General features: G+C 35.9%; 1 protein-coding gene across 4 annotated transcripts in view; it reads right to left on the bottom strand.

The window, feature by feature from the left end:
• Positions 1-27,025, bottom strand: part of fgf13a (fibroblast growth factor 13a) — a 465,629-nt gene that overhangs the window by 50,079 nt on the left and 388,525 nt on the right. For 3 of the 4 annotated variants that reach the window (XM_062044138.1, XM_062044135.1, XM_062044136.1), the window contains one exon: positions 389-499. In XM_062044138.1, coding sequence (XP_061900122.1) covers positions 389-499 — 111 coding nt within the window. Of the gene's footprint in view, positions 1-388; positions 500-20,097; positions 20,584-27,025 lie in introns of those variants that run through there. The other variant, XM_062044137.1, reaches the window with a different exon arrangement.

Raw genomic sequence — 27,025 nt, forward strand, 5'->3', positions numbered from 1 at the left:
AATTATTTTTATTTTTTATTTATTTATATTTTGCATTTTTCGTTTTTTATTTTACCCATTGATACAATAATTAAGTAATAATAATAATAATAATAATAATTAAAATAAAAAAATACATTTTGTATTTTTTGGTTTTATCGCAAAAAAATATTTTTTATTTGACAGTCGAATTAAATTTCAGGTCAATTTTGTTGTTTGACTTTATGCAGAATTCTAACCAATTGTTCACATAGTCTGTTCTGAACTCCTGTTTCCATGCCAGTGCTTTAGTGATGAGAATAAAGTCGTAGCCTGGCTTACGTCACGCCGTCCTTTCTTCGCGGGGGAAAGCTCAACAGCACCCCCGCTGGTTGCGGCAGGTAGCGCGGGGAAGGCAGGGCAGACTTACCGTAGCCGTTGTCCTCCTCCTTGGTTCCATCAATGGTTCCGTCGGCCTGCAGCTGCAGATGGAACCCCTGTCGGCTGTACAGCTTGGTCACGATGCCCTTCAGCTGGGGCTCTGCGGGGGGGGGGGGGGGGGGGGGGGGGGGGCACAAGCGGGGTCACACGTCAGCACACCAAATGTCCCACATTACGTCTGCGGGTGTTGTCACCTGGGTCACGGGTGAAGCAGCAACACGTTACTTGTGAGTGCATGGCTGCCGTCAGCGTACGCGGACAAGAAGAAGGCGCAGACTGAGGTTCATGTTGGATAAGAGCTAAGTGCTGGCCTCTCCTGTGTGGACGCGGTTAACCACACCTTTCCTCTCACTTTTACTCACATTCAACGCTCGCTAAACGACTTTGTGTCGTCCTACCCTAATGTCTTACGCGTAAATAACAGATAGGACGGCCATGTGTGTGCGGGATTTCTCAGGGCTTTAACCTCTTAAGGCTTTTTTTTATTTCTCTTTGCTATTTGGGCTTATTGGACCCTAATTTGAATAAAAACTAAGAATCATCTTTTGGTATGATGTACTTAGTCCATAAGTACACAAACATGTACTTCATGTTAAGTGACATGCTAATTCTTATTTTTACACTTTTTTTTTCCAAATGCCATTAATAATAATAATAATAATAATAATAATATATTTTATTTGTAAAAAGCACTTTACATTGAGTAAACAACCTCAAAGTGCTATAGTGTATAAAAAAATAAAAAAATAAATAAAAAGACCATAAAAACATTTTATTTGAATCATGTATATGGAAAAAATGACACAAATTCATTGATTTATTCTGTGTTCGTTTTTGTTTTATCACTCATATATTAATAATAATTAATTTTGTTGAAAAGCCTAATAATTTTTTTTATCAAAAGAGCTCTTTTTTAAATCAACACAATTTTTATTTTTTTTTAACAATTTTAAAGTTTTAAATTTTACCCATTTTTACTATACATACAATTTTTTTAAACATTTTTTATCACTTATATATTGATAATAATTTATTTTGTTTAAAAGCCTAATCATTTTTATTTTTCAAAAGGACTCTTTTTTAGACCAACACTAAAAGTTACAAAAAATTTTTAAATGTTTAAAGTTTTTTGTTTTGTCACTCATATATTGATAATAATTTATTTTGTTAAAAGCTTAATCCATTTTTTTTTAAAGAGCTATTTCTTAAATCAACACAATTTATTATATTTATTTTTTTTAAACAATTTTAAAGTTTGTTAATTTTACCCATTCAATCTTTTTTAAAAAAGGCTCTTTTTTTAAATCAACACTAAAAGTGTTTTTTTTTCTTTTTTTTTCCAAATTAAATTTTTTTTATTTTACCCATTTATCTGGAAAAAAAAGGACGGAAATACAATTATTTATTCTGTATTTGTTTTTTGCTTTATCACTCATATGTTTATAATTTTTCCAAATTCCATTAATAATAATAATAATAATAATAATATATTTTATTTGTAAAAAGCATGTTACATTGAGCAAACAACCTCAAAGTGCTACAGTGTATAAAAAAATAAAATAAAGAATAAAAAGATAATAAAAAATAAATAAAAATAAAAACTAGAACAGCCAAATAGCTAAAACTAGTATGCATATATCGAAAAAAAGGCTTTTTTTTTTTTTTTAAAAGAAGGGTTTTTAAGCCTTTTTTAAAAGCATCCACAGTCTGTGGTGCCCTCAGGTGGTCAGGGAGAGCCTTCCACAGACTGGGAGCGGCGGAGCAGAGAGCCCGGTCTCCCATTGTTCGTAGCTTTGTATGTTATACTCTGTGCTACAGTGTATAAAAAAATAAAATAAAAAATAAAAAGATAACAAAAAATAAATAAAAATAAAAACTAGAACAGCCAAATAGCTAAAACTAGTACGCATATATCTAAAAAAAAAGGCTTTTTTTTTTTTTTTAAAAGATGGGTTTTTAAGCCTTTTTTAAAAGCATCCACAGTCTGTGGTGCCCTCAGGTGGTCAGGGAGAGCGTTCCACAGACTGGGAGCGGCGGAGCAGAAAGCCCGGTCTCCCATTGTTCGTAGCTTTGTATGTTATACTCTTCTGACACCACCAGATGGCAGTACAAGTGTCCACATAAGTGGCCATAAGACCCCAATTCAGTAGTGTACACAATTTTGTAAATAAGAGCTGAAAGGTGCTGTCCACACATGTGGCCACTAAGCCTTTAGAGGTAGTTTCACAAAAAAAAACATTCAAGTCGGTCTGTGTAGTGTGGACACAAAGTGGATCAGGTTCACTTCTGTAGATTATTTTGGTCATCATGATTAATCTATCGATTAATCGATTCAATTAATCAGTCCCAGGGTGTATTTCAGTTCAGTTCAGGTGCAGTTGATGTGGAACATGCATACGATACAACGTATGGCCGATATTATCGGACATCTCTAATAAGAACTGAAATTACAATCATAATCGATTATTTGCTGCAGCACCTTGTTTGTATGCTGCAAGATGAACAATTGCATTGCAATTACATGACTTAAAATAGTCTAATAATAAGAAATAATGGTACTATAATAAGGATAAATAATTTAATTTAATTATTTTGATATATAACTAAAATGACATATTTAATTCAAAATATATATAGAATGTAATAATAAGGGTAATATAACCAGAAAAGTGCATGGTAGGAAAAACTAATTATTTGCTTTCAGGTATTTTATCTTGCTTGGGTTTCAAGTTTGTGCAAAGTGGTTTCACCTGAAGTGGATCAGGAAGCCACTCGGGCAACGTGAACACTTTGGGGGCTGAATTCAGTTTGTCTTCAAAAAGGATTTATGTGAAAACACCCGGAAAGTTTGGTTTTGATGGACATCCATAACGTCACTACAGTGGACAGGTGTTTTTTTTTGTTTTTTTTAACGTTTGATGACACCGCTCAACAAGTTCTCCTGTGGCAGAAAAGCATAAGAAAGTTCCAAACTATCGAGAAATAATGTGCCAAAGGTGACAAAATACACGACACAGAGTAGGTGATGTTATTTTTACAGCCATGCAGCAACTAAGTTGAATCAGTGCATTTAAATAAACTTTGGGTTCCGAAAGTCTGCAAGGTTCTGCTGCCAAGACTGGACCTGCACTCAGGATTTAGTTTGAATGTGCAATAATAGGAATATACTGTACATAATGTGCAGTATAGTCCCTGTTTATTAGTCACATACTTGTGTCATCTTTTGGTTCATTTAGAGCAATAAAGTCATTTTAGCTCAGGGAGGAAAATATGTGCCGGACTATTAACATCATGGCATTAAAAGTAAAAAAAATAAAGAAAACTTCAGATTGTTTTCTTTGTCTTACTTTGGCCAAAAATCGAACAAACACATTCTGAAAATATTACAATAAAAATAAGAGGACAAAAAGTGATACATTTTAGAGCCATGAAGGAAAGAAGAAAGTGCATGAATGTTTATAACTGAATACATTTACATCCATCCATCTTTTTCAAAAAGGCTATTTTTGAAATCAACACTAAAAGTGTTTTTTTTTTTTTTAAACAATTTAAAAAAGATTGATTTTACCCATTTATCTGGGGAAAAAAAGGACAAAAATACAATGATTTATTCTGTATTATTTTTTTGTTTTATCACTCATATTTATAATAATTTATTTTGTTGAAAAGCCTAATAAAAAAAGTTTTGGTGTTTTTTTTTTTTTTTGTTTTTTTTTTAAACACCAAAAAGTGTTTTTTTTTTCCAAGTTTAAATTTTTTTATTTTACCCATTCATCTGGAAAAAAGAATGCAAATACAATGATTTATTGGGTATTCTTTTTTGTTTTATCACTTATATCTTTATACAAATGTAATTTGTTGAAAAACCTAATTAAAAAACGTTCTTTTTCAAAAAGGTTATTTTTGAAAATAAACCTTAAAGGTGTTTTTTTTAATTAATTTTTTTATTTAAATTTTTACAATCCATCCATCTTCTTCCGCTTATCCGAGGTCGGGTCGCGGGGGCAGCAGCCTAAGCAGGGAAGCCCAGACTTCCCTCTCCCCAGCCACTTGGTCCAGCTCCTCCCGGGGGATCCCGAGGCGTTCCCAGGCCAGCCGGGAGACATAGTCTTCCCAACGTGTCCTGGGTCTTCCCCGTGGCCTCCTACCGGTCGGACGTGCCCTAAACACCTCCCTAGGGAGGCGTTCGGGTGGCATCCTCACCAGATGCCCGAACCACCTCATCTGGCTCCTCTCCATGTGGAGGAGCAGCGGCTTTACTTACTCATTACTTACTAATTTAATTTAATTTGATTTAATTTTTACTTACTTATTTACTTTATAAATTTACATATGCATAATTTTTTTTTCTTTTGTATTATTTTTTTTAAATGAATTAATCACCGTTTATGACAACCTTTTTCCAGAGACATAACAGGATAATGCATACATTTATCATTTGTTGTCACAACGCTTAGAAAAAAAGTGGGACCCCATAAAATTCACTGTGGGCCCCCATTTTTATGACTTGATGGGGCCCCTGTGACCCCATTTTGAACATTCCTAGCGCCAACACTGATGGAGTATTGCTGCGTGCAAAACAGCAGCAGGCGGCTGTGGGCTATACTAATCAAATATCATCCCGGGGGCCATAGATCATTCATTCGTGGGCCGGATCTGGCCCGCGGGCCTTGACTTTGACACGTAGGACTTAAAATCTTCTAAAATCGACTCTTAAAAGAGCGACAAAACCTCTATTTGTCCTTTCCACACGCTTTTTTGCTGTCATTTTAAAACTGGTCTGTGTCGCGTTCACAATCGATTTGATTGGAGAAAAGCTTTGATTTATGTTCTATTTTTTTTTTTGGTGGCTAAATAGTTGAATGATTAACCATATAACTGATCAGAATGTTTAAACTTCAGACTAGAGGTGTTGGGGAATCTTTGGCCACCTCACCATTCCATTACGATTCAGGAGCTACGATTCCATTAATAATACTTTGGAGTGATCGGAACTTTAAGTATGCGGACATCGTTTCTGAAATTGAGAGAACATGAGAGCGGTGGCGCGTTTTTTCTTGCATTTTTCATTGCTACACACATTTAAATACTAAAGATGCACATTTATTATGAAAAAAATAATTAAGGGTTATTGCAAGCAGAACTTTTTTTTTTATGAATATAACTGATCGGAATTGATACATTTCAGACTAGAGGTGGAAATATTTGGCCGCCTCATGATTCCATTAATAATCCTTTATTGATACATCTTTAATCCAACACATTTATGAAATTAATGAAAATGTGTGCAAAAGTGGACAATAAGTGTCCTCAAATAAAGTCTGATCACTCTGTCTGCATTATTTTATTTTCAGTAAATAAATCGATAATCGACGTTTACTAATCAATTATAGAATCGTCCATGTCCGAATTGCGACGCATCTAAAAATTGATTATTTCCCCCACCTCTACTCCAGACCGGAGTAGAGGTGGAGTGATCAAAACTTTTAAATACGCGGACATCGTTTCTGAAATTGAGAGAACATGAGAGCGGTGGCGCGTTTTTTCTTGCATTTTTCATTGCTACACACGTTTAAATATTAAAGATGCACATTTATTATGAAAAAAATAATTAAGGGTTATTGCAAGCAGAACATTGTTTTTTTTTAATATAACTGATCGGAATTGATAAACTTCAGACTAGAGGTGGAAATATTTGGCCGCCCCATTAATAATCCTTTATTGATACATCTTTAATCCAACACATTTATGAAATTAATGAAAATGTGTGCAAAACTGGACAATAAGTGTCCTCAAATAAAGTCTGATCACTCTGTCTGCATTATTTTATTTTCAGTAAATAAATCGAAAATCGACGTTTACTAATCAATTATAGAATCGTCCATGTCCGAATTGCGACGCATCTAAAAATCGATTATTTCCCCCACCTCTACTCCAGACCGGAGTAGAGGTGGAGTGATCAAAACTTTTAAATACGCGGACATCGTTTCTGAAATTGAGAGAACATGAGAGCGGTGGCGCGTTTTTTCTTGCATTTTTCATTGATACACACGTTTAAATATTAAAGATGCACATTTATTATGAAAAAAATAATTAAGGGTTATTGCAAGCAGAACATTTTTTTTTATGAATATAACTGATCGGAATTGATAAACTTCAGACTAGAGGTGGAAATATTTGGCCGCCTCATGATTCCATTAATAATCCTTTATTGATACATCTTTAATCCAACACATTTATGAAATTAATGAAAATGTGTGCAAAACTGGACAATAAGTGTCCTCAAATAAAGTCTGATCACTCTGTCTGCATTATTTTATTTTCAGTAAATAAATCGATAATCGACGTTTACTAATCAATTATAGAATCGTCCATGTCCGAATTGCGACGCATCTAAAAATCGATTATTTCCCCCACCTCTACTCCAGACCGGAGTAGAGGTGGAGTGATCAAAACTTTTAAATATGCGGACATCGTTTCTGAAATTGAGAGAACATGAGAGCGGTGGCGCGTTTTTTCTTGCATTTTTCATTGCTACACACATTTAAATACTAAAGATGCACATTTATTATGAAAAAAATAATGAAGGGTTATTGCAAGCAGAACATTGTTTTTTATGAATATAACTGATCGGAATTGATAAACTTCAGACTCGAGGTGGAAATATTTGTCCGCCTCATGATTCCATTAATAATCCTTTATTGATACATCTTTAATCCAACACATTTATGAAATTAATGAAAATGTGTGCAAAACTGGACAATAAGTGTCCTCAAATAAAGTCTGATCACTCTGTCTGCATTATTTTATTTTCAGTAAATAAATCGATAATCGACGTTTACTAATCAATTGTAGAATCGTCCATGTCCGAATTGCGACACATCTAAAAATCGATTATTTCCCCCACCTCTACTCCAGACCGGAGTAGAGGTGGAGTGATCAAAACTTTTAAATACGCGGACATCGTTTCTGAAATTGAGAGAACATGAGAGCGGTGGCGCGTTTCTTCTTGCATTTTTCATTGCTACACACATTTAAATATTAAAGATGCACATTTATTATGAAAAAAATAATTAAGGGTTATTGCAAGCAGAACATTTTTTTTAATGAATATAACTGATCGGAATTGATAAACTTCAGACTAGAGGTGGAAATATTTGTCCGCCTCATGATTCCATTAATAATCCTTTATTGATACATATTTAATCCAACACATTTATTAAATTAATGAAAATGTGTGCAAAACTGGACAATAAGTGTCCTCAAATAAAGTCTGATCACTCTGTCTACATTATTTTATTTTCAGTAAATAAATCGATAATCGACGTTTACTAATCAATTATAGAATCGTCCATGTCCGAATTGCGACGCATCTAAAAATCGATTATTTCCCGAAACCTCTACTCCAGACCGGAGTAGAGGTGGAGTGATCAAAACTTTAAATACGCGGACATCGTTTCTGAAATTGAGAGAACATGAGAGCGGTGGCGCGTTTTTTCTTGCATTTTTCATTGCTACACACATTTAAATACTAAAGATGCACATTTATTATGAAAAAAATAATGAAGGGTTATTGCAAGCAGAACATTGTTTTTTATGAATATAACTGTTTGGAATTGATAAACTTCAGACTAGAGGTGGAAATATTTGGCCGCCTCATGATTCCATTAATAATCTTTTATTGATACATCTTTAATCCAACACATTTATGAAATTAATGAAAATGTGTGCAGAACTGGACAATAAGTGTCCTCAAATAAAGTCTGATCACTCTGTCTGCATTATTTTATTTTCAGTAAATAAATCGATAATCGACGTTTACTAATCAATTATAGAATCGCCCATGTCCGAATTGCGACGCATCTAAAAATCGATTATTTCCCGAAACCTCTACTCCAGACCGGAGTAGAGGTGGAGTGATCAAAACTTTTAAATACGCGGACATCGTTTCTGAAATTGAGAGAACATGAGAGCGGTGGTGCGTTTTTTCTTGCATTTTTCATTGATACACACATTTAAATACTAAAGATGCACATTTATTATGAAAAAAATAATGAAGGGTTATTGCTAGCAGAACATGTTTGTATATTTAATATATCTTCCCTAAATATATTATGTTTTTGTTTTTTTTATGAGTATAACTGATCATAATTGATAAACTTCAGACTCGAGGTGGAAATCTTTGGCCGCCTCATGATTCCATTAATAATCTTTTATTGATACATCTTTAATGGATGTATATTGATGCGGTTTTACATGAATTTTTGTTTCACTAAATGAGCATTTATCACTTGCAACTTTTTAAAAACATATTTATTAAATTAATGAAAATGTGTGCAAAACTGGACCATAAGTGTCCTCAAATAAAGGGGCTTAGTTTCTGAAATGGAGAGAACATGAGAGCGGTGGCGCGTTTTTTCTTGCATTTTTCATTAATACACACATTTAAATATTCATGATGAACATTTATTATGAAAAAAATAATGAAGGGTTATTGCAAGCAGAACATATTCAAACTATTTTCCCTAAAATACGTATTGAGGCTGTATTTTATACGATTAATCGAACAAACTAATCGATTAATCACTCAATGACTAAACTAACCACTATTAGTTAGTTCCAGGTTTGATTACCCCTTTTGCTACCCTCGTCACTGCCGTTGTGTCCTCGGGCAAGACACTTGTCGATACTGGCTGTCACTATGTAAAGCCCTTCGAGTCACCGGAGAAAAAGCGCTATATAAATGTAATTCACCTTACGTGAAAACCTCGCTGGCAAGTTGACCGAGACTTGTTTGGCGCACACCAGAGTTCCGGTGAAAGGAACCGACACACCGTTGTTAGTTTGCGCTAGGGTTGTGCAATATTTAGGTATCGGTACCGGTACCAAAATGTATTTCGATACTTTTTGATACTTTTCGGTACTTTTCTAAATAAAAGGGCACCACCAAAAAAAATGGCTTTATTTTAACAAAAAATCTTAGCCATGTCTTAAAGCACCTCTTCCTGTTATAACTTCACCTTTATCTTTACTTTTTACACCAAAATCCTCCCTTTTCTGTCTACGCGCCGTGTCTGCTTGTAAGTACTCTGTGTGTGCGCGCTGCCGAACATGCTCTGCTGCTGGTGAAACTAGGAATGTCACAACGTGACGACGCCGTAAAAAAATACATAAATAAAACAGGTACTTTTTACAGGCTGTATTGTACCGATTGTAATATTATACTAGTAGCGGTATACCGTACAAGCTTAGTTTGCACGGAAGTGAAGTTCGGTCACGAAAGGTGAGTTACATTTATATGCTCCTTCAAACCACAAAGGACCGAACTTCACTTCCGTGCAAACTAAGCTTGTACGGTATACCGCTACTAGTATAATATCACAATCGGTACAATACCGCCTCTAAAAAGTACCTGTTTTATTTAAAAAATTTTACGGGCATGACGGCGCGTCGTCACGTGATGACATTGCTGGTTTTACCAGCAGAGGAGCATGTTCGGCAGCGCACACACACAGAGTACTTACAAGCAGACACGGCGTGTAGACAGAAAAGGGAGGATTTTGGTGTAAAAAAGTAAAGATAAAGGTGAAGTTATAACAAGAAGAGGTGCTTTAATTTTGTTAAAATCAAGCCTTTTTTTTGGTGGTGCCCTTTTATTTAAAAAAGTACCGAAAAGTATCGAAAAGTATCGAAATACAGTTTGGTACCGGTACCGATACCTAAATATTGGTATCAGGACAACCCTAGTTTGAACATGTTCTACTTGCAATAACCCTTAATTAGTTTTTCATAATAATGTGCATCGTTAATATTTAAATGTGTGTATCAATGAAAGATGAAAGAAAAAACGCGCCTCCGCTCTCATGTTCTCTCAATTTCAGAAACGATGTCTGAGTACTTACAAGCAGACACGGCGTGTAGACAGAAAAGGGAGGATTTTGGTGTAAAAAAGTAAAGATAAAGGTGAAGCTATAACAGGAAGAGGTGCTTTAAGACATGGCTAATATTTGTTGTTAAATGAACTTGTGTGATGACTGTATTATGATGATAGTATATATTTGTACCATGAATTGATTACGTGGACTTAAACAAGTTGAAAAACTTATTGGGGTGTTACCATTTAGTGGTTAATTGTACGGAAAATCAAAAACGTGACGACACGCTGTCATGCCCGTAAAAAAAAAAAAAAAAAACAGGTACTTTTTAGAGGCGGTATGTACCGATTGTGATTCATTAGTATTGCGGTACTTTACTAGTATATCGTACAAGCTTAGTTTGTACGGAAGTGAAGTTTGGTCCTTTGTGGTTCGAAGGAGCAGACGTTGACGGATGAGGTAGTTGTCCCTCTGCTCAGACTTTTCAAACTAAAAGGCACCACCAAAAAAAAAAAAGGGCTTTATTTTAACAAAAACTCTTAGCCATGTCTTAAAGCACCTCTTCCTGTTATAACTTCACCTTTATCTTTACTTTTTTACACCAAAATTCTCCCTTTTCTGTCTACACGCCGTGTCTGCTTGTAAGTACTCGGACATCGTTTCTGAAATTGAGAGAACATGAGAGCGGAGGCGCGTTTTTTTCTTGCATTTTTCATTGATACACACATTTAAATATTAAACATGCACATTTATTATGAAAAAAAATAATTAAGGGTTATTGCAAACAGAACATATTCAAACTATTAGTTTGCGCTCGGGTTCTCCCGATACAAATATTTAGGTATCTGTACCAAAATGTATTTTGATACTTTTTGATACTTTTCTGTACTTTTCTAAATAAAGGTTACCACCAAAAAAAAAGGCTTTATTTTAACAAAAAATCTTAGCCATGTCTTAAAGCACCTCTTCCTGTTATAACTTCACCTTTATCTTTACTTTTTACACCAAAATTCTCCCTTTTCTGTCTACACGCCGTGTCTGCTTGTAAGTACTCTGTGTGTGCGCGCTGCCGAACATGCTCCTCTGCTGGTAAAACCAGCAATGTCACCACGTGACGACGCGCCGTCATGCCCATTAAAATAAAAAAAACAGGTACTTTTTAGAGGCGGTATTGTACCGATTGTAATATTATACTAGTAGCGGTGTTCCGGTGAAAGGAACCGACACACCGTTGTTAGTTTGCGCTAGGGTTGTCCAATATTTAGGTATCGGTACCGGTACCAAAATGTATTTCGATACTTTTTGATACTTTTCGTTACTTTTCTACATAAAGGGGCACCACTGAGAAAAAAGGCTTTATTTTAACAAAATCAAAGCACCTCTTCCTGTTATAACTTCACCTTTATCTTTACTTTTTACACCAAAATTCTCCCTTTTCTGTCTACACGCCGTGTCTGCTTGTAAGTACTCTGTGTGTGTGTTACCGAACATGCTCCTCTGTTCGTAAAACCAGCAATGTCACCACGTGACGACGACGTAAAAATTTTTTTTTTTAAAAACAGGTACTTTTTAGAGGCGGTATTGTACCGATTGTGATATTATACTAGTAGCGGTATACCGTAGAAGCTTACTTTGCACGGAGGTGAAGAGTTCCGGTGAAAGGTACAGACACACCGCTGTTAGTTTGCGCTAATGTTGTCCCGATACCAATATTTAGGTATCGGTACCAAAATGTATTTCGATACTTTTTGATACTTTTCGTTACTTTTCTACATAAAGGGGCACCACTGGAAAAAAAAGGCTTTATTTTAACAAAATTAAAGCATCTCTTCCTGTTATAACTTCACCTTTATCTTTACTTTTTACACCAAAATGCGTCCATTCTCCCTTTTTTGTCTACACACCGTGGTGCCCCTTTATGTAGAAAAGTAAGAAAAAGTATCAAAAAATATCGAAATACGTTTTGGTACCGATACCTAAATATTGGTATCGGGACAACATTAGCGCAAACTAACAGCGGTGTGTCGGTTCCTTTCACCGGAACTCTTCACTTCCGTGCAAATTAAGCTTCTACGGTATACCGCTACTAGTATGATATCACAATCGGTACAATACCGCCTCTAAAAAGTACCTGTTTTTTTTTATTATTTTTTTTTTACGTCGTCGTCACGTGGTGACATTGCTGGTTTTACGGACAGAGGAGCATGTTCGGTAGCGCACACACAGAGTACTTACAAGCAGACACGGCGCTGTTAGTTTGCGCTAATGTTGTCCCGATACCAATATTTAGGTATCGGTACCAAAATGTATTTCGATACTTTTTGATACTTTTCGTTAATTTTCTACATAAAGGGGCACCACTGAAAAAAAAAGGCTTTATTTTAACAAAATTAAAGCATCTCTTCCTGTTATAACTTCACCTTTATCTTTACTTTTTTTTACCAAAATGCATCCATTCTCCCTTTTCTGTCTACACACCGTGTCTGCTTGTAAGTACTCTGTGTGTGTGCGCTGCCGAACATGCTCCTCTGCTGGTAAAACCAGCAATGTCACCACGTGACGACGCCGTAAAAAAAAACTAAAAAAAAACAGGTACTTTTTAGAGGCGGTATTGTACCGATTGTGATATTATACTAGTAGCGGTTTACCGTAGAAGCTTACTTTGCACGGAAGTGAAGAGTTCCGGTGAAAGGAACCGACACACCGCTGTTAGTTTGCGCTAATGTTGTCCCGATACCAATATTTAGGTATCGGTACCAAAATGTATTTCGATACTTTTTGATACTTTTCGTTACTTTTCTGCATAAAGGGGCACCACTGAAAAAAAAGGCTTTATTTTAACAAAATTAAAGCATCTCTTCCTGTTATAACTTCATCTTTATCTTGACTTTTCACACCAAAATGCGTCCCTTCTCCCTTTTCTGTCTACACACTATGTCTGCATGTAAGTACTCTGTGTGCGTGCGCTGCCGAACATGCTCCTCTGTTCGTAAAACCAGCAATATCACCACGTGACGACGCCGTAAAAATATAAAATAAAAGAAAACAGGTACTTTTTAGAGGCGGTATTGTACCGATTGTGATATTATACTAGTAGCGGTTTACCGTAGAAGCTTACTTTGCACGGAAGTGAAGAGTTCCGGTGAAAGGAACCGACACACCGCTGTTAGTTTGCGCTAATGTTGTCCCGATACCAATATTTAGGTATCGGTACCAAAATGTATTGCGATACTTTTTGATACTTTTCGTTACTTTTCTACATAAAGGGGCACCACTGAAAAAAAAAAAGGCTTTATTTTAACAAAATCAAAGCACCTCTTCCTGTTATAACTTCACCTTTATCTTTACTTTTTACACCAAAATGCGTCGATTCTCCCTTTTTTGTCTACACACCGTGGTGCCCTTTTATGTAGAAAAGTAACAAAAAGTATCAAAAAATATCGAAATACGTTTTGGTACCGATACCTAAATATTGGTATCGGGACAACATTAGCGCAAACTAACAGCGGTGTGTCGGTTCCTTTCACCGGAACTCTTCACTTCCGTGCAAAGTAAGCTTCTACGGTTTACCGCTACTAGTATAATATCACAATCGGTACAATACCGCCTCTAAAAAGTACGTGTTTTTTTTTTTTTTTTTTTTTTTTACGTCGTCGTCATGTGGTGACATCGCTGATTTTACAGACAGAGGAGCATGTTCGGTAGCGCACACACAGAGTACTTACAAGCAGACACGGTGCTGTTAGTTTGCGCTAATGTTGTCCCGATACCAATATTTAGGTATCGGTACCAAAATGTATTTCGATACTTTTTGATACTTTGCGTTACTTTTCTACATAAAGGGGCAGCACTGAAAAAAAAGGCTTTATTTTAACAAAATTAAAGCATCTCTTCCTGTTATAACTTCACCTTTATCTTTACTTTTCACACCAAAATGCATCCATTCTCCCTTTTTTGTCTACACGCCGTGTCTGCTTGTAAGTACTCTATGTGCACGCGCTGCCGAACATGCTCCTCTGCTGGTAAAACCAGCAATGTCACCACGTGACGACGCCGTAAAAATATAAAATAAAAGAAAACAGGTACTTTTTAGAGGCGGTATTGTACCGATTGTGATATTATACTAGTAGCGGTATACCGTAGAAGCTTACTTTGCACGGAAGTGAAGAGTTCCGGTGAAAGGAACCGACACACCGCCGTTAGTTTGCGCTGATGTTGTCCCGATACCAATATTTAGGTATCGGTACCAAAACGTATTTCGATACTTTTTGATACTTCTTGTCACTTTTCTACATAAAGGGGCACCACTGAAAAAAAAGGCTTTATTTTAACAAAATTAAAGCACCTCTTCCTGTTATAACTTCACCTTTATCTTTACTTTTTACACCAAAATTCTCCCTTTTCTGTCCACACTCCGTGTCTGCTTGTAAGTACTCTGTGTGTGTGCGCTGCCGAACATGCTCCTCTGCTGATAAAACCAGCAATGTCACCACGTGACGACGCCGTAAAAATATAAAATAAAAGAAAACAGGTACTTTTTAGAGGCGGTATTGTACCAATTGTAATATTATACTAGTAGCGGTATACCGTAGAAGCTTACTTTGCACGGAAGTGAAGAGTTCCGGTGAAAGGAACCGACACACCGCTGTTAGTTTGCGCTAATGTTGTCCCGATACCAATATTTAGGTATCGGTACCAAAATGTATTTCGATACTTTTTGATACTTTGCGTTACTTTTCTACATAAAGGGGCACCACTGGGGAAAAAAAGGCTTTATTTTAACAAAATTAAAGCATCTCTTCCTGTTATAACTTCACCTTTATCTTTACTTTTCACACCAAAATGCGTCCATTCTCCCTTTTTTGTCTACACACCGTGTCTGCTTGTAAGTACTCTGTGTGCGCGCGCTGCCGAACATGCTCCTCTGCTGATAAAACCAGCAATGTCACCACGTGACGACGCGCCGTCATACCCGTAAAAAATAGTAATAAAAAAAAACCAGGTACTTTTTAGAGGCGGTATTGTACCGATTGTAATATTATACTAGTAGCGGTATACCGTAGAAGCTTACTTTGCACGGAAGTGAAGAGTTCCGGTGAAAGGAACCGACACACCGCTGTTAGTTTGCGCTAATGTTGTCCCGATACCAATATTTAGGTATCGGTACCAAAATGTATTTCGTTAATTTTCTACATAAAGGGGCACCACTGGAAAAAAAAGGCTTTATTTGAACAAAATTAAAGCATCTCTTCCTGTTATAACTTCACCTTTATCTTTACTTTTTACACCAAAATGCGTCCATTCTCCCTTTTTTGTCTACACGCCGTGTCTGCTTGTAAGTACTCTGTCTGCACGCGCTGCCGAACATGCTCCTCTGCTGATAAAACCAGCAATGTCACCACGTGACGACGCCGTAAAAATATAAAATAAAAGAAAACAGGTACTTTTTAGAGGCGGTATTGTACCGATTGTGATATTATACTAGTAGCGGTATACCGTAGAAGCTTACTTTGCACGGAAGTGAAGAGTTCCGGTGAAAGGAACCGACACACCGCTGTTAGTTTGCGCTATTGTTGTCCCGATACCAATATTTAGGTATCGGTACCAAAATGTATTTCGATACTTTTTGATACTTTTCGTTACTTTTCTACATAAAGGGGCACCACTGAAAAAAAAAGGCTTTATTTGAACAAAATTAAAGCATCTCTTCCTGTTATAACTTCACCTTTATCTTTACTTTTTACACCAAAATGCGTCCATTCTCCCTTTTTTGTCTACACACCGTGGTGCCCCTTTATGTAGAAAAGTAACAAAAAGTATCAAAAAATATCGAAATACGTTTTGGTACCGATACCTAAATATTGGTATCGGGACAACATTAGCGCAAACTAACAGCGGTGTGTCGGTTCCTTTCACCGGAACTCTTCACTTCCGTGCAAAGTAAGCTTCTACGGTATACCGCTACTAGTATAATATCACAATCGGTACAATACCGCCTCTAAAAAGTACCTGTTTTTTTTTATTATTTTTTTTTTACGTCGTCGTCACGTGGTGACATTGCTGGTTTTACGGACAGAGGAGCATGTTCGGCAGCGCGCACACAGAGTACTTACAAGCAGACACGGCGCTGTTAGTTTGCGCTAATGTTGTCCCGATACCAATATTTAGGTATCGGTACCAAAATGTATTTTGATACTTTTTGATACTTTTCGTTAATTTTCTACATAAAGGGGCACCACTGAAAAAAAAGGCTTTATTTTAACAAAATTAAAGCACCTCTTCCTGTTATAACTTCACCTTTATCTTTACTTTTTTTACCAAAATGCGTCCATTCTCCCTTTTTTGTCTACACGCCGTGTCTGCTTGTAAGTACTCTATGTGCACGCGCTGCCGAACATGCTCCTCTGCTGATAAAACCAGCAATGTCACCACGTGACGACGCCGTAAAAATATAAAATAAAAGAAAACAGGTACTTTTTAGAGGCGGTATTGTACCGATTGTGATATTATACTAGTAGCGGTATACCGTAGAAGCTTACTTTGCACGAAGGTGAAGAGTTCCGGTGAAAGGAACCGACACACCGCTGTTAGTTTGCGCTAATGTTGTCCCGATACCAATATTTAGGTATCGGTACCAAAATGTATTTCGATACTTTTTAATAGTTTTCGTTACTTTTCTACATAAAGGGGCACCACTGAGAAAAAAGGCTTTATTTTAACAAAATCAAAGCACCTCTTCCTGTTATAACTTCACCTTTATCTTTACTTTTTACACCAAAATTCTCCCTTTTCTGTCTACACGCTATGTCTGCTTGTAAGTACTCTGTGTGTGTGCGCTACCGAACATGCTCCTCTGTTCGTAAAACCAGCAATGTCACCACGTGACGACGCCGTAAAAAAAAAAAAAAAAAAACAGGTACTTTTTAGAGGCGGTATTGTACCAATTGTAATATTATACTAGTAGCGGTATACCGTAGAAGCTTACTTTGCACGGAAGTGAAGAGTTCCGGTGAAAGGAACCGACACACCGCTGTTAGTTTGCGCTAATGTTGTCGCGATACCAATATCTAGGTTTCGATACCAAAATGTATTTCGATACTTTTTGATACTTTTTGTTACTTTTCTACATAAAGGGGCACCACTGGAAAAAAAAGGCTTTATTTGAACAAAATTAAAGCATCTCTTCCTGTTATAACTTCACCTTTATCTTTACTTTTTTTACCAAAATGCATCCATTCTCCCTTTTTTGTCTACACTCCGTGTCTGCTTGTAAGTACTCTATGTGCACGCGCTGCCGAACATGCTCCTCTGCTGGTAAAACCAGCAATGTCACCACGTGACGACGCCGTAAAAATATAAAATAAAATAAAACAGGTACTTTTTAGAGGCGGTATTGTACCGATTGTGATATTATACTAGTAGCGGTATACCGTAGAAGCTTACTTTGCATGGAAGTGAAGAGTTCCGGTGAAAGGAACCGACACACCGCTGTTAGTTTGCGCTAATGTTGTCCCGATACCAATATTTAGGTATCGGTACCAAAATGTATTTCGATACTTTTTGATACTTTGCGTTACTTTTCTACATAAAGGGGCACCACTGGGGAAAAAAAGGCTTTATTTTAACAAAATTAAAGCACCTCTTCCTGTTATAACTTCACCTTTATCTTTACTTTTTACACCAAAATGCGTCCATTCTCCCTTTTCTGTCTACACACTGTGTCTGCTTGTAAGTACTCTGTGTGCTAGGCGCTGCCGAACATGCTCCTCTGCTGGTAAAACCAGCAATGTCACCACGTGACGACGCCGTAAAAATATAAAATAAAAGAAAACAGGTACTTTTTAGAGGCGGTATTGTACCGATTGTGATATTATACTAGTAGCGGTATACCGTAGAAGCTTACTTTGCACGGAAGTGAAGAGTTCCGGTGAAAGGAACCGACACACCGCTGTTAGTTTGCGCTAATGTTGTCCCGATACCAATATTTAGGTATCGGTACCAAAACGTATTTCGATACTTTTTGATACTTTTTGTTACTTTTCTACATAAAGGGGCACCACTGAAAAAAAAGGCTTTATTTTAACAAAATTAAATCACCTCTTCCTGTTATAACTTCACCTTTATCTTTACTTTTTACACCAAAATTCTCCCTTTTCTGTCTACACGCCGTGTCTGCTTGTAAGTACTCTGTGTGTGTGCGCTGCCGAACATGCTCCTCTGCTGGTAAAACCAGCAATGTCACCACGTGACGACGCCGTAAAAAAAAAAAAAAAAAAAAAGGTACTTTTTAGAGGCGGTATTGTACCAATTGTAATATTATACTAGTAGCGGTATACCGTAGAAGCTTACTTTGCACGGAAGTGAAGAGTTCCGGTGAAAGGAACCGACACACCGCTGTTAGTTTGCGCTAATGTTGTCCCGATACCAATATTTAGGTATCGGTACCAAAATGTATTTCGATACTTTTCATTACTTTTCTACATAAAGGGGCACCACTGAAAAAAAAAGGCTTTATTTTAACAAAATTAAAGCATCTCTTCCTGTTATAACTTCACCTTTATCTTTACTTTTTACACCAAAATTCTCCCTTTTCTGTCTACACGCCGTGTCTGCTTGTAAGTACTCTGTGTGTGTGCGCTACCGAACATGCTCCTCTGTTCGTAAAACCAGCAATGTCACCACGTGACGACGCCGTAAAAAAAAAAAAAAAAAACAGGTACTTTTTAGAGGCGGTATTGTACCAATTGTAATATTATACTAGTAGCGGTATACCGTAGAAGCTTACTTTGCATGGAAGTGAAGAGTTCCGGTGAAAGGAACCGACACACCGCTGTTAGTTTGCGCTAATGTTGTCCCGATACCAATATTTAGGTATCGGTACCAAAATGTATTTCGATACTTTTCGTTACTTTTCTACATAAAGGGGCACCACTGAAAAAAAAAAGGCTTTATTTTAACAAAATTAAAGCATCTCTTCCTGTTATAACTTCACCTTTATCTTTACTTTTTACACCAAAATGCGTCCATTCTCCTTTTTTTGTCTACACACCGTGTCTGCTTGTAAGTACTCTTTGTGTGCGCGCTGCCGAACATGCTCCTCTGCTGGTAAAACCAGCAATATCACCACGTGACGACGCCGTAAAAAAAACAAAAAAAAAACAGGTACTTTTTAGAGGCGGTATTGTACCGATTGTGATATTATACTAGTAGCGGTATACCGTAGAAGCTTACTTTGCACGGAAGTGAAGAGTTCCGGTGAAAGGAACCGACACACCGCTGTTAGTTTGCGCTATTGTTGTCCCGATACCAATATTTAGGTATCGGTACCAAAATGTATTTCGATACTTTTCGTTACTTTTCTACATAAAGGGGCACCACTGAAAAAAAAAGGCTTTATTTTAACAAAATTAAAGCATCTCTTCCTGTTATAACTTCACCTTTATCTTTACTTTTCACACCAAAATGCGTCCATTCTCCTTTTTCTGTCTACACGCCGTGTCTGCTTGTAAGTACTCTGTGTGCGTGCGCTGCCGAACATGCTCCTCTGTTCGTAAAACCAGCAATATCACCACGTGACGACGCCGTAAAAAAAACAAAAAAAAAACAGGTACTTTTTAGAGGCGGTATTGTACCGATTGTGATATTATACTAGTACCGGTATACCGTAGAAGCTTAAGAAGTTTGGTCCTTTGTGGTTCGAAGGAGCAGACGTTGACGGATGAAGCATCCGTTAATTTGTCCCTGTTCAAGGTGTCTCCTCTGAGGAGAATTCACCAACTTTTCCCCCCCGACTTTGTGAAAAAGTGTCACCGCAACAACACACCTGGCCGCCTCCTGCGCCGCTTCTTGGAGCCAAAGAGTTTGACCCGGGAGAAGACGTTGAGCCGCCCGGGCTTGTCGCAGTTGCCTTTGCTCTTGCTGGGGCTGCTGACACAGCGGCAGGCGTTGGACTTTTCCCGCTCCCTCGCCTGCCGCTTCTGCCTGATGAGGGAACTGGCGATGGCGGCGGCCATGGCCACTTTGGCGGCCTGGAAGACCCGAAACCCCCCCCCAAAAAAACAAAAAAAAATCGCTCCGAGTCCTGGCTAAATGAGTCCGGATACGGCGATCAGAAGAACCGGGTTCAGGAAGAAAAGGTCCGGGGATGTGAAGAAGAATCCATGGTGGATCTTTTAGTGCCTGGAGGGGAAGGTTGGTCACGGAACACCTGTTTGACGGGAGGATGGAGGGAGGACGTCAACCCAGGAGAGACTTTTTCCTCCTCATGTTGGAGGCGAGGCGCGGACTGCCGAGAGCCGCCTGGCAGCATCCCACCTCCAGCTCGCACGACGAGCAGCTCGGAGGGGGTGGAAGGGTGGGGAGGAGGAGGAGGGTGGGGGGGTGGGGGGGGGGGGGGGTGGAGCGCGGAGACACGGCCAGCGTGCGTGGGTGTGCGAGCAGAGGTGCGCATCGTGTAAACCTGATCCATATCGTTTTTTCAGAACCGGTTCAAAGAAAAAGGGCGCAGAGGGACGCTAAATTGTGCTGATTCAGCAGTTTGCGCAAAAATTATACTGGATGGAAAAAATATATATATTCAATTAAAAGGGTTATTGCATTATTATGTTGATTTAAGCATTTATTTATTTATTTTTTTTTTAAATCAAATAAAATAAAAAAAAAGGGTTGTTGCAAACAGAACATGTTTGTATATTTAAACTATCTTCCCTAAATATATTCTGTTTTTTTTTTGTTATTTTTTACGAGTATAATTGATCAGAATTGATAAACTTCAGACTGGAGGTGGTAATCTTTGGCCGCCTCATGATTCCATTAATAACCGTTTATTGATACATCTTTAATGGATGTATATTGATGCAGTTTTACATGAATTTTTGTTTCACTAAATGAGCGTTTATCATTGGCAACTTTTTAAAAACATATTTATTAAATTAATGAAAATGTGTGCAAAACTGGACCATAAGTGTCCTCAAATAAAGTCTGATCACTCTGTCTGCATTATCAAATAAAGGAGCATCGTTTCTGAAATTGAGAGAACATGAGAGCGGTGGCGCGTTTTTTTCTTGCATTTTTCATTGATACACACATTTAAATATTAAAGATGCACATTTATTATGAAAAAAATAATGAAGGGTTATTGCAAACAGAACATGTTTGTATATTTAAACTATCTTCCCTAAATATATTCTGTTGTTTTTTTGATGAGTATAACTCATCAGAATTGATCAACTTCAGACTGGAGGTGGTAATCTTTGGCCGCCTCATGATTCCATTAATAATCGTTTATTGGTACATCTTTAATGGATGTATATTGATGCAGTTTTACATGAATTTTTGTTTCACTACATGAGCGTTTATCATTGGCAACTTTTTAAAAACATATTTATTAAATTAATGAAATTGTGTGCAAAACTGGACCATAAGTGTCCTCAAATAAAGGAGCATCGTTTCTGAAATTGAGAGAACATGAGAGCGGTGGCGCATTTTTTTCTTGCATCTACATTTAAATATTAAAGATGCACATTTATTATCAAAAAAATAATGAAGGGTTATTGCAAGCAGAACATGTTTGTATATTTAAAATATCTTCCCTAAATATATTATGTTGTTTTTTTGGGGTTTTTTTATGAGTAAAACTGATCAGAATTGATCAATTTCAGACTGGAGGTGGACATCTTTGGCCGCCTCATGATTCCATTAATAATCGGTTATTGATACATCTTTAATGGATGTATATTGATGCAGTTTTACATGAATTTTTGTTTCACTAAATGAGCGTTTATCATTGGCAACTTTTTCAAAACATATTTATTAAATTAATGAAAATGTGTGCAAAACTGGACCATAAGTGTCCTCAAATAAAGGAGCATAGTTTCTGAAATTGAGAGAACATGAGAGCGGTGGCGCTCTTTTTCTTGCATTTTTCATTGATAAACACATTTAAATATTAAAGATGCACATTTATTACGAAAAAAATAATGAAGGGTTATTGCAAGCAGAACATGTTTGTATATTTAAACTATCTCCCCTAAATATATTCTGTTGTTTTTTTTTTTTTTTGATGAGTATAACTCATCAGAATTGATAAACTTCAGACTAGAGGTGGAAATCTTTGGCCGCCTCATGATTCCATTAATAGTCGTTTATTGATACATCTTTAATGGATGTATATTGATGCAGTTTTACATGAATTTTTGTTTCACTAAATGAGCGTTTATCATTGGCAACTTTTTAAAAACATATTTATTAAATTAATGTTCAAAACTGGACCATAAGTGTCCTCAAATAAAGGAGCATCGTTTCTGAAATTGAGAGAACATGAGAGCGGTGGCGCGTTTTTTTCTCGCATTTTTCATTGATACACACATTTAAATATTAAAGATGCACATTTATTATGAAAAAAATAATCAAGGGTTATTGCAAGCAGAACATGTTTGTATATTTAAACTATCTTCCCGAAATATATTCTGTTTTTTTTGTTTTTTTGACGAATATAATTGATCAGAGTTGATAAACTTCAGACTAGAGGTAGAAATCTTTGGCCTCCCTCATGATTCCATTAATAATCGTTTATTGATACATCGTTAATGGATGTATATTGATGCAGTTTTACATGAATTTTTGTTTCACTAAATGAGCGTTTATCATTGGCAACTTTTTAAAATACATATTTATTAAATTAATTAAATGAAAATGTGTGCAAAACTGGACCATAAGTGTCCTCAAATAAAGGAGCATAGTTTCTGAAATTGAGAGAACATGAGAGCGGTGGCGCGTTTTTTTCTTGCATCTACATTTAAATATTAAAGATGCACATTTATTATCAAAAAAATAATGAAGGGTTATTGCAAGCAGAACATGTTTGTATATTTAAAATATCTTCCCTAAATATATTATGTTGTTTTTTGGGTTTTTTTTATGAGTAAAACTGATCAGAATTGATCAATTTCAGACTGGAGGTGGACATCTTTGGCCGCCTCATGATTCCATTAATAATCGTTTATTGATACATCTTTAATGGATGTATATTGATGCAGTTTTACATTAATTTTTGTTTCACTAAATGAGTGTACATCACTTGCAACTTTTTAAAAACAGAGCATTTGTAAATAAATAAATTCCCAACACATTTAGTAAATTAATGAAAATGTGTGCAAAACTGGACCATAAGTGTCCTCAAATAAAGGAGCAAAATTTTAGAATTGTCTGCATTATTTTATTTTCAATAAATAAATCGATAATCGACGTTTACTAATCAATTCTAAAATCGCCCATGTCCGAATTGCGACGAATGTAAAAATCGATTATTTCCCCCACCTCTACTCTAGACCAGTGGTCCCCATCCACAAGAATTTTTTTTATTTTTTTAATGAAATCAACATAAAAAACACAATATATACATTATATCTCAATATAGATCAATACAGTCTGCAGGGATACAGTCCGTAAGCACACATGATTGTATTAATTTATGTAAAAAAAAATATTTTTTTATTTATTTATTTTTTTAAATACACCCCCCCCCCCCCCCCTCCTCCGAGTTCCCTTTAGTTGGAAAAGTATCGATACACATTTTGGTACTGGTACCAAAGTAATATTTGTATTATTGTTTTGCCATATTTGTACTTTCTAAGCGAGATTTGCATTAAAAAAAAAAGGGTCACATTTATTCATTTGACTTCAACTCTGGCAAACAGGCTTGGTTGGTAAAAAGTGGGTTTAAAGGCTAAACAACAGCACCATCTAGCGTCCGAGAGAGACATTTTTACAGCTTTTTTATTTTTTTAACCACTAACTGCAAGCTGGCACTAAGCAATGTTAAACGTCTCTGTTAGTTAGTTAGTTAGTTAGTTAGTTAGTTAGTTAGTTAGTTACAGTTTTTTTGGAACACGCGTAAAATACAATTTCAATGTCATGCATCACATATTTCCAGTTGATTCATGTCCGAAAAGGAGTAGGAAGAAGCCGAGTTTATTTAATCCCATTTCTTGGTACTCTGTTTGTAACAGAACAGTAAATAAATAAATATACCATAAGTAAGTAAATGCATAAATACATATAAGACATATAAACATATACACATTAGTTAAAGTTCTCATAAATAGTTGAGTAATTTATTGTTCACTTTGGAGATGAATGACATTATCTAATGTTGTTTTCTTTAAAAAAAAAAAAAAAAGGTTCAAGATGTTTATCATAATTATTATTTTTTTGTTTTGTAACAGAACAGTAAATAAAAAAATATACCATAAGCAAGTAAACAAATCGTAAATATATAAATAAATAAAATACATATACACAATATTTAAAGTTCTCATAAATAGTTGAGTAATTTATTGTTCACCGAGGAGATGAATGACATTATCTAATGTTGTTTTCTTTAAAGAAGGTTCAAGATGTTTATCATAATTATTATTTTGTTGTGCTTTGTTTGTAACAGAACAGTAAATAAGTAAATATACCATAAGTAAGTAAATATATAAATAAATATAATACATATACACAATAATGAAAGTTCTCATAAATAGTTGAGTAATTTATTGTTCACCGAGGAGATGAATGACATTATCTAATGTTGTTTTCTTTAAAAAGGGTTCAAGATGTTTATCATAATTATTATTTTGTTGTGCTTTGTTTGTAACAGAACAGTAAATAAATAAATATACCATAAGCAAGTAAAAAAATCGTAAATATATAAATAAATAAAATACATATACACAATATTTAAAGTTCTCATAAATAGTTGAGTAATTTATTGTTCACCGAGGAGATGAATGACATTATCTAATGTTGTTTTCTTTAAAAAAAAGGTTCAAGATGTTTATCATAATTATTATTTTGTTGTGCTTTGTTTGTAACGGAACAGTAAATAAATAGATTAATAAAGCATAAGTAAGTAAACAAATCGTAAATATATAAATACATATAATGCATATACACAATAATTAAAGTTCTCATAAATAATTGAGTAATTTATTGTTCATTGAGGAGATGAATGACATTATCTAATGTTGTTTTCTTTAAAAAAGAAAGGTTCAAGATGTTTATCATAATTCTTAATTTTTTGTACTTTGTGAACACTAGTAGTTTGAACGGTTTCTTAAAATATTAGCGCTGTCATTATCTAATGTTGTTTTCTTTAAAAAAGGTTCAAGTTGTTTATCATAATTCTTCATTTTTTTGTACTTTGTGAACACTTTTAGTTTGAACAGTTTCTTAAAGTGGATCATATTAGTGCTTTGTTTGATTTCCTTGCTTATCCAAATCCATTTTTCCATCTTGCACAATATATCTCACGGTACAAAAAAATAAAAATTAAAATAAAAAAAAAATAAAAATAATAAATTTAAAAAAAAAAAATATATATATATATATATATATATATATATATATATATATATATATATATATATATATATATATATATATATATATATATATATATATATATATATATATATATATATATATATATATATATATATATATATATATATATACATGTTTGTTGTTTCTTCTATCAAACTGTAAAAAAAAAAACAACTGATATTACATAAGAGTCGGTTTTGTCCCTAAATCACGTCACTGCACTCTCTAATTATTCAAGTCCAATGCATGTTTGTATCTTTTCCACAGGCAAAACATGTACAAATGTAAAACTTAGATATAAAAGATGTAAAAGTCAAGTTTCAAGGCTACAAAAGAGGTGCATTGTACCTCTCACGCTACAATAACACATGAAACATGAACAAATACTCCTATAACAACAAAAGCAATTCAGCACCAAGGACATTTCAGCACCACGGACAGCTCCAACACTAAAAAACGACAACAAAAGAAGGCTAAAAATAGGTTTTGCATCTTACCTGACACCGTTTTTCTTAAAGGAAAAGTCACATTCATGCCAGGCGACTGGACTGAACGGTTCCGGGCGGTGTCGGGTGGAGTGGAGCCGTCTCCAGCGCGCACTCAGCAAAGTTGGAGCGGACAACAACTGGCGGAAGATGCCTTGCCAAAGAGGAGCGAGCGTCGAGGCGTGGCCAAAGATGGTTACAGGACATTAGGCGAAATTAAGACTCGTGAAACATTCATCCGGAGGTCCTGCCTGCTCGTGGGTCGGGCCCCGGGGGTAAGAGTGGCGGACGCTTCTTGTCCTGCGGGGGCAGCAGTCAAGACTCGGGTGTCACGTTTCAGGCGCGATGTAAAGCGAGCCGATAATGCGCCGACTAAACCGGTTATTGCGGGCCTTCCCACTCTGGACTTGAACAAATATCGACGCGGCATCGAGTGAGACAACAATAGAGCGGCGTGCATTAGACAAAGAGTGTTGGCGAGGACTTCTCCTCTGGGCCAGGTCCGACAGAACCTGCCACAAACTGATGATGCAACCTTTACTGGCAATGTCATGTCAGAATGCATCCCATAATAGCACTCATTATTTATAAGGCAGCTTATATTCATAGACTAATTAAGTGTGCTGGTACTCTTTAAGTGCTTTTATTTGTCAGCATTAGTGTTGTCTCCATAACAATTATTTGGTACCGGTAACAAAACGTATACTTTTTGATACTTTTCTAAATAAAGGGGACCACAAAAAAATGCCATTATTGTCTTTATTTGAACATAAAATGTTAGGGTCCTATAAACATCTTTATTATATAATAGTGAACATACTAGACAACTTGTCTTTTAGTTAATTATTTGGTACCGGTAGCCAAATGTATACTTTTTGATACTTTTCTAAGTAAAGG

This window comes from Entelurus aequoreus, linkage group LG04, assembly GCF_033978785.1.
Source record: "Entelurus aequoreus isolate RoL-2023_Sb linkage group LG04, RoL_Eaeq_v1.1, whole genome shotgun sequence".
Lineage (NCBI taxonomy): Eukaryota > Metazoa > Chordata > Actinopteri > Syngnathiformes > Syngnathidae > Entelurus > Entelurus aequoreus.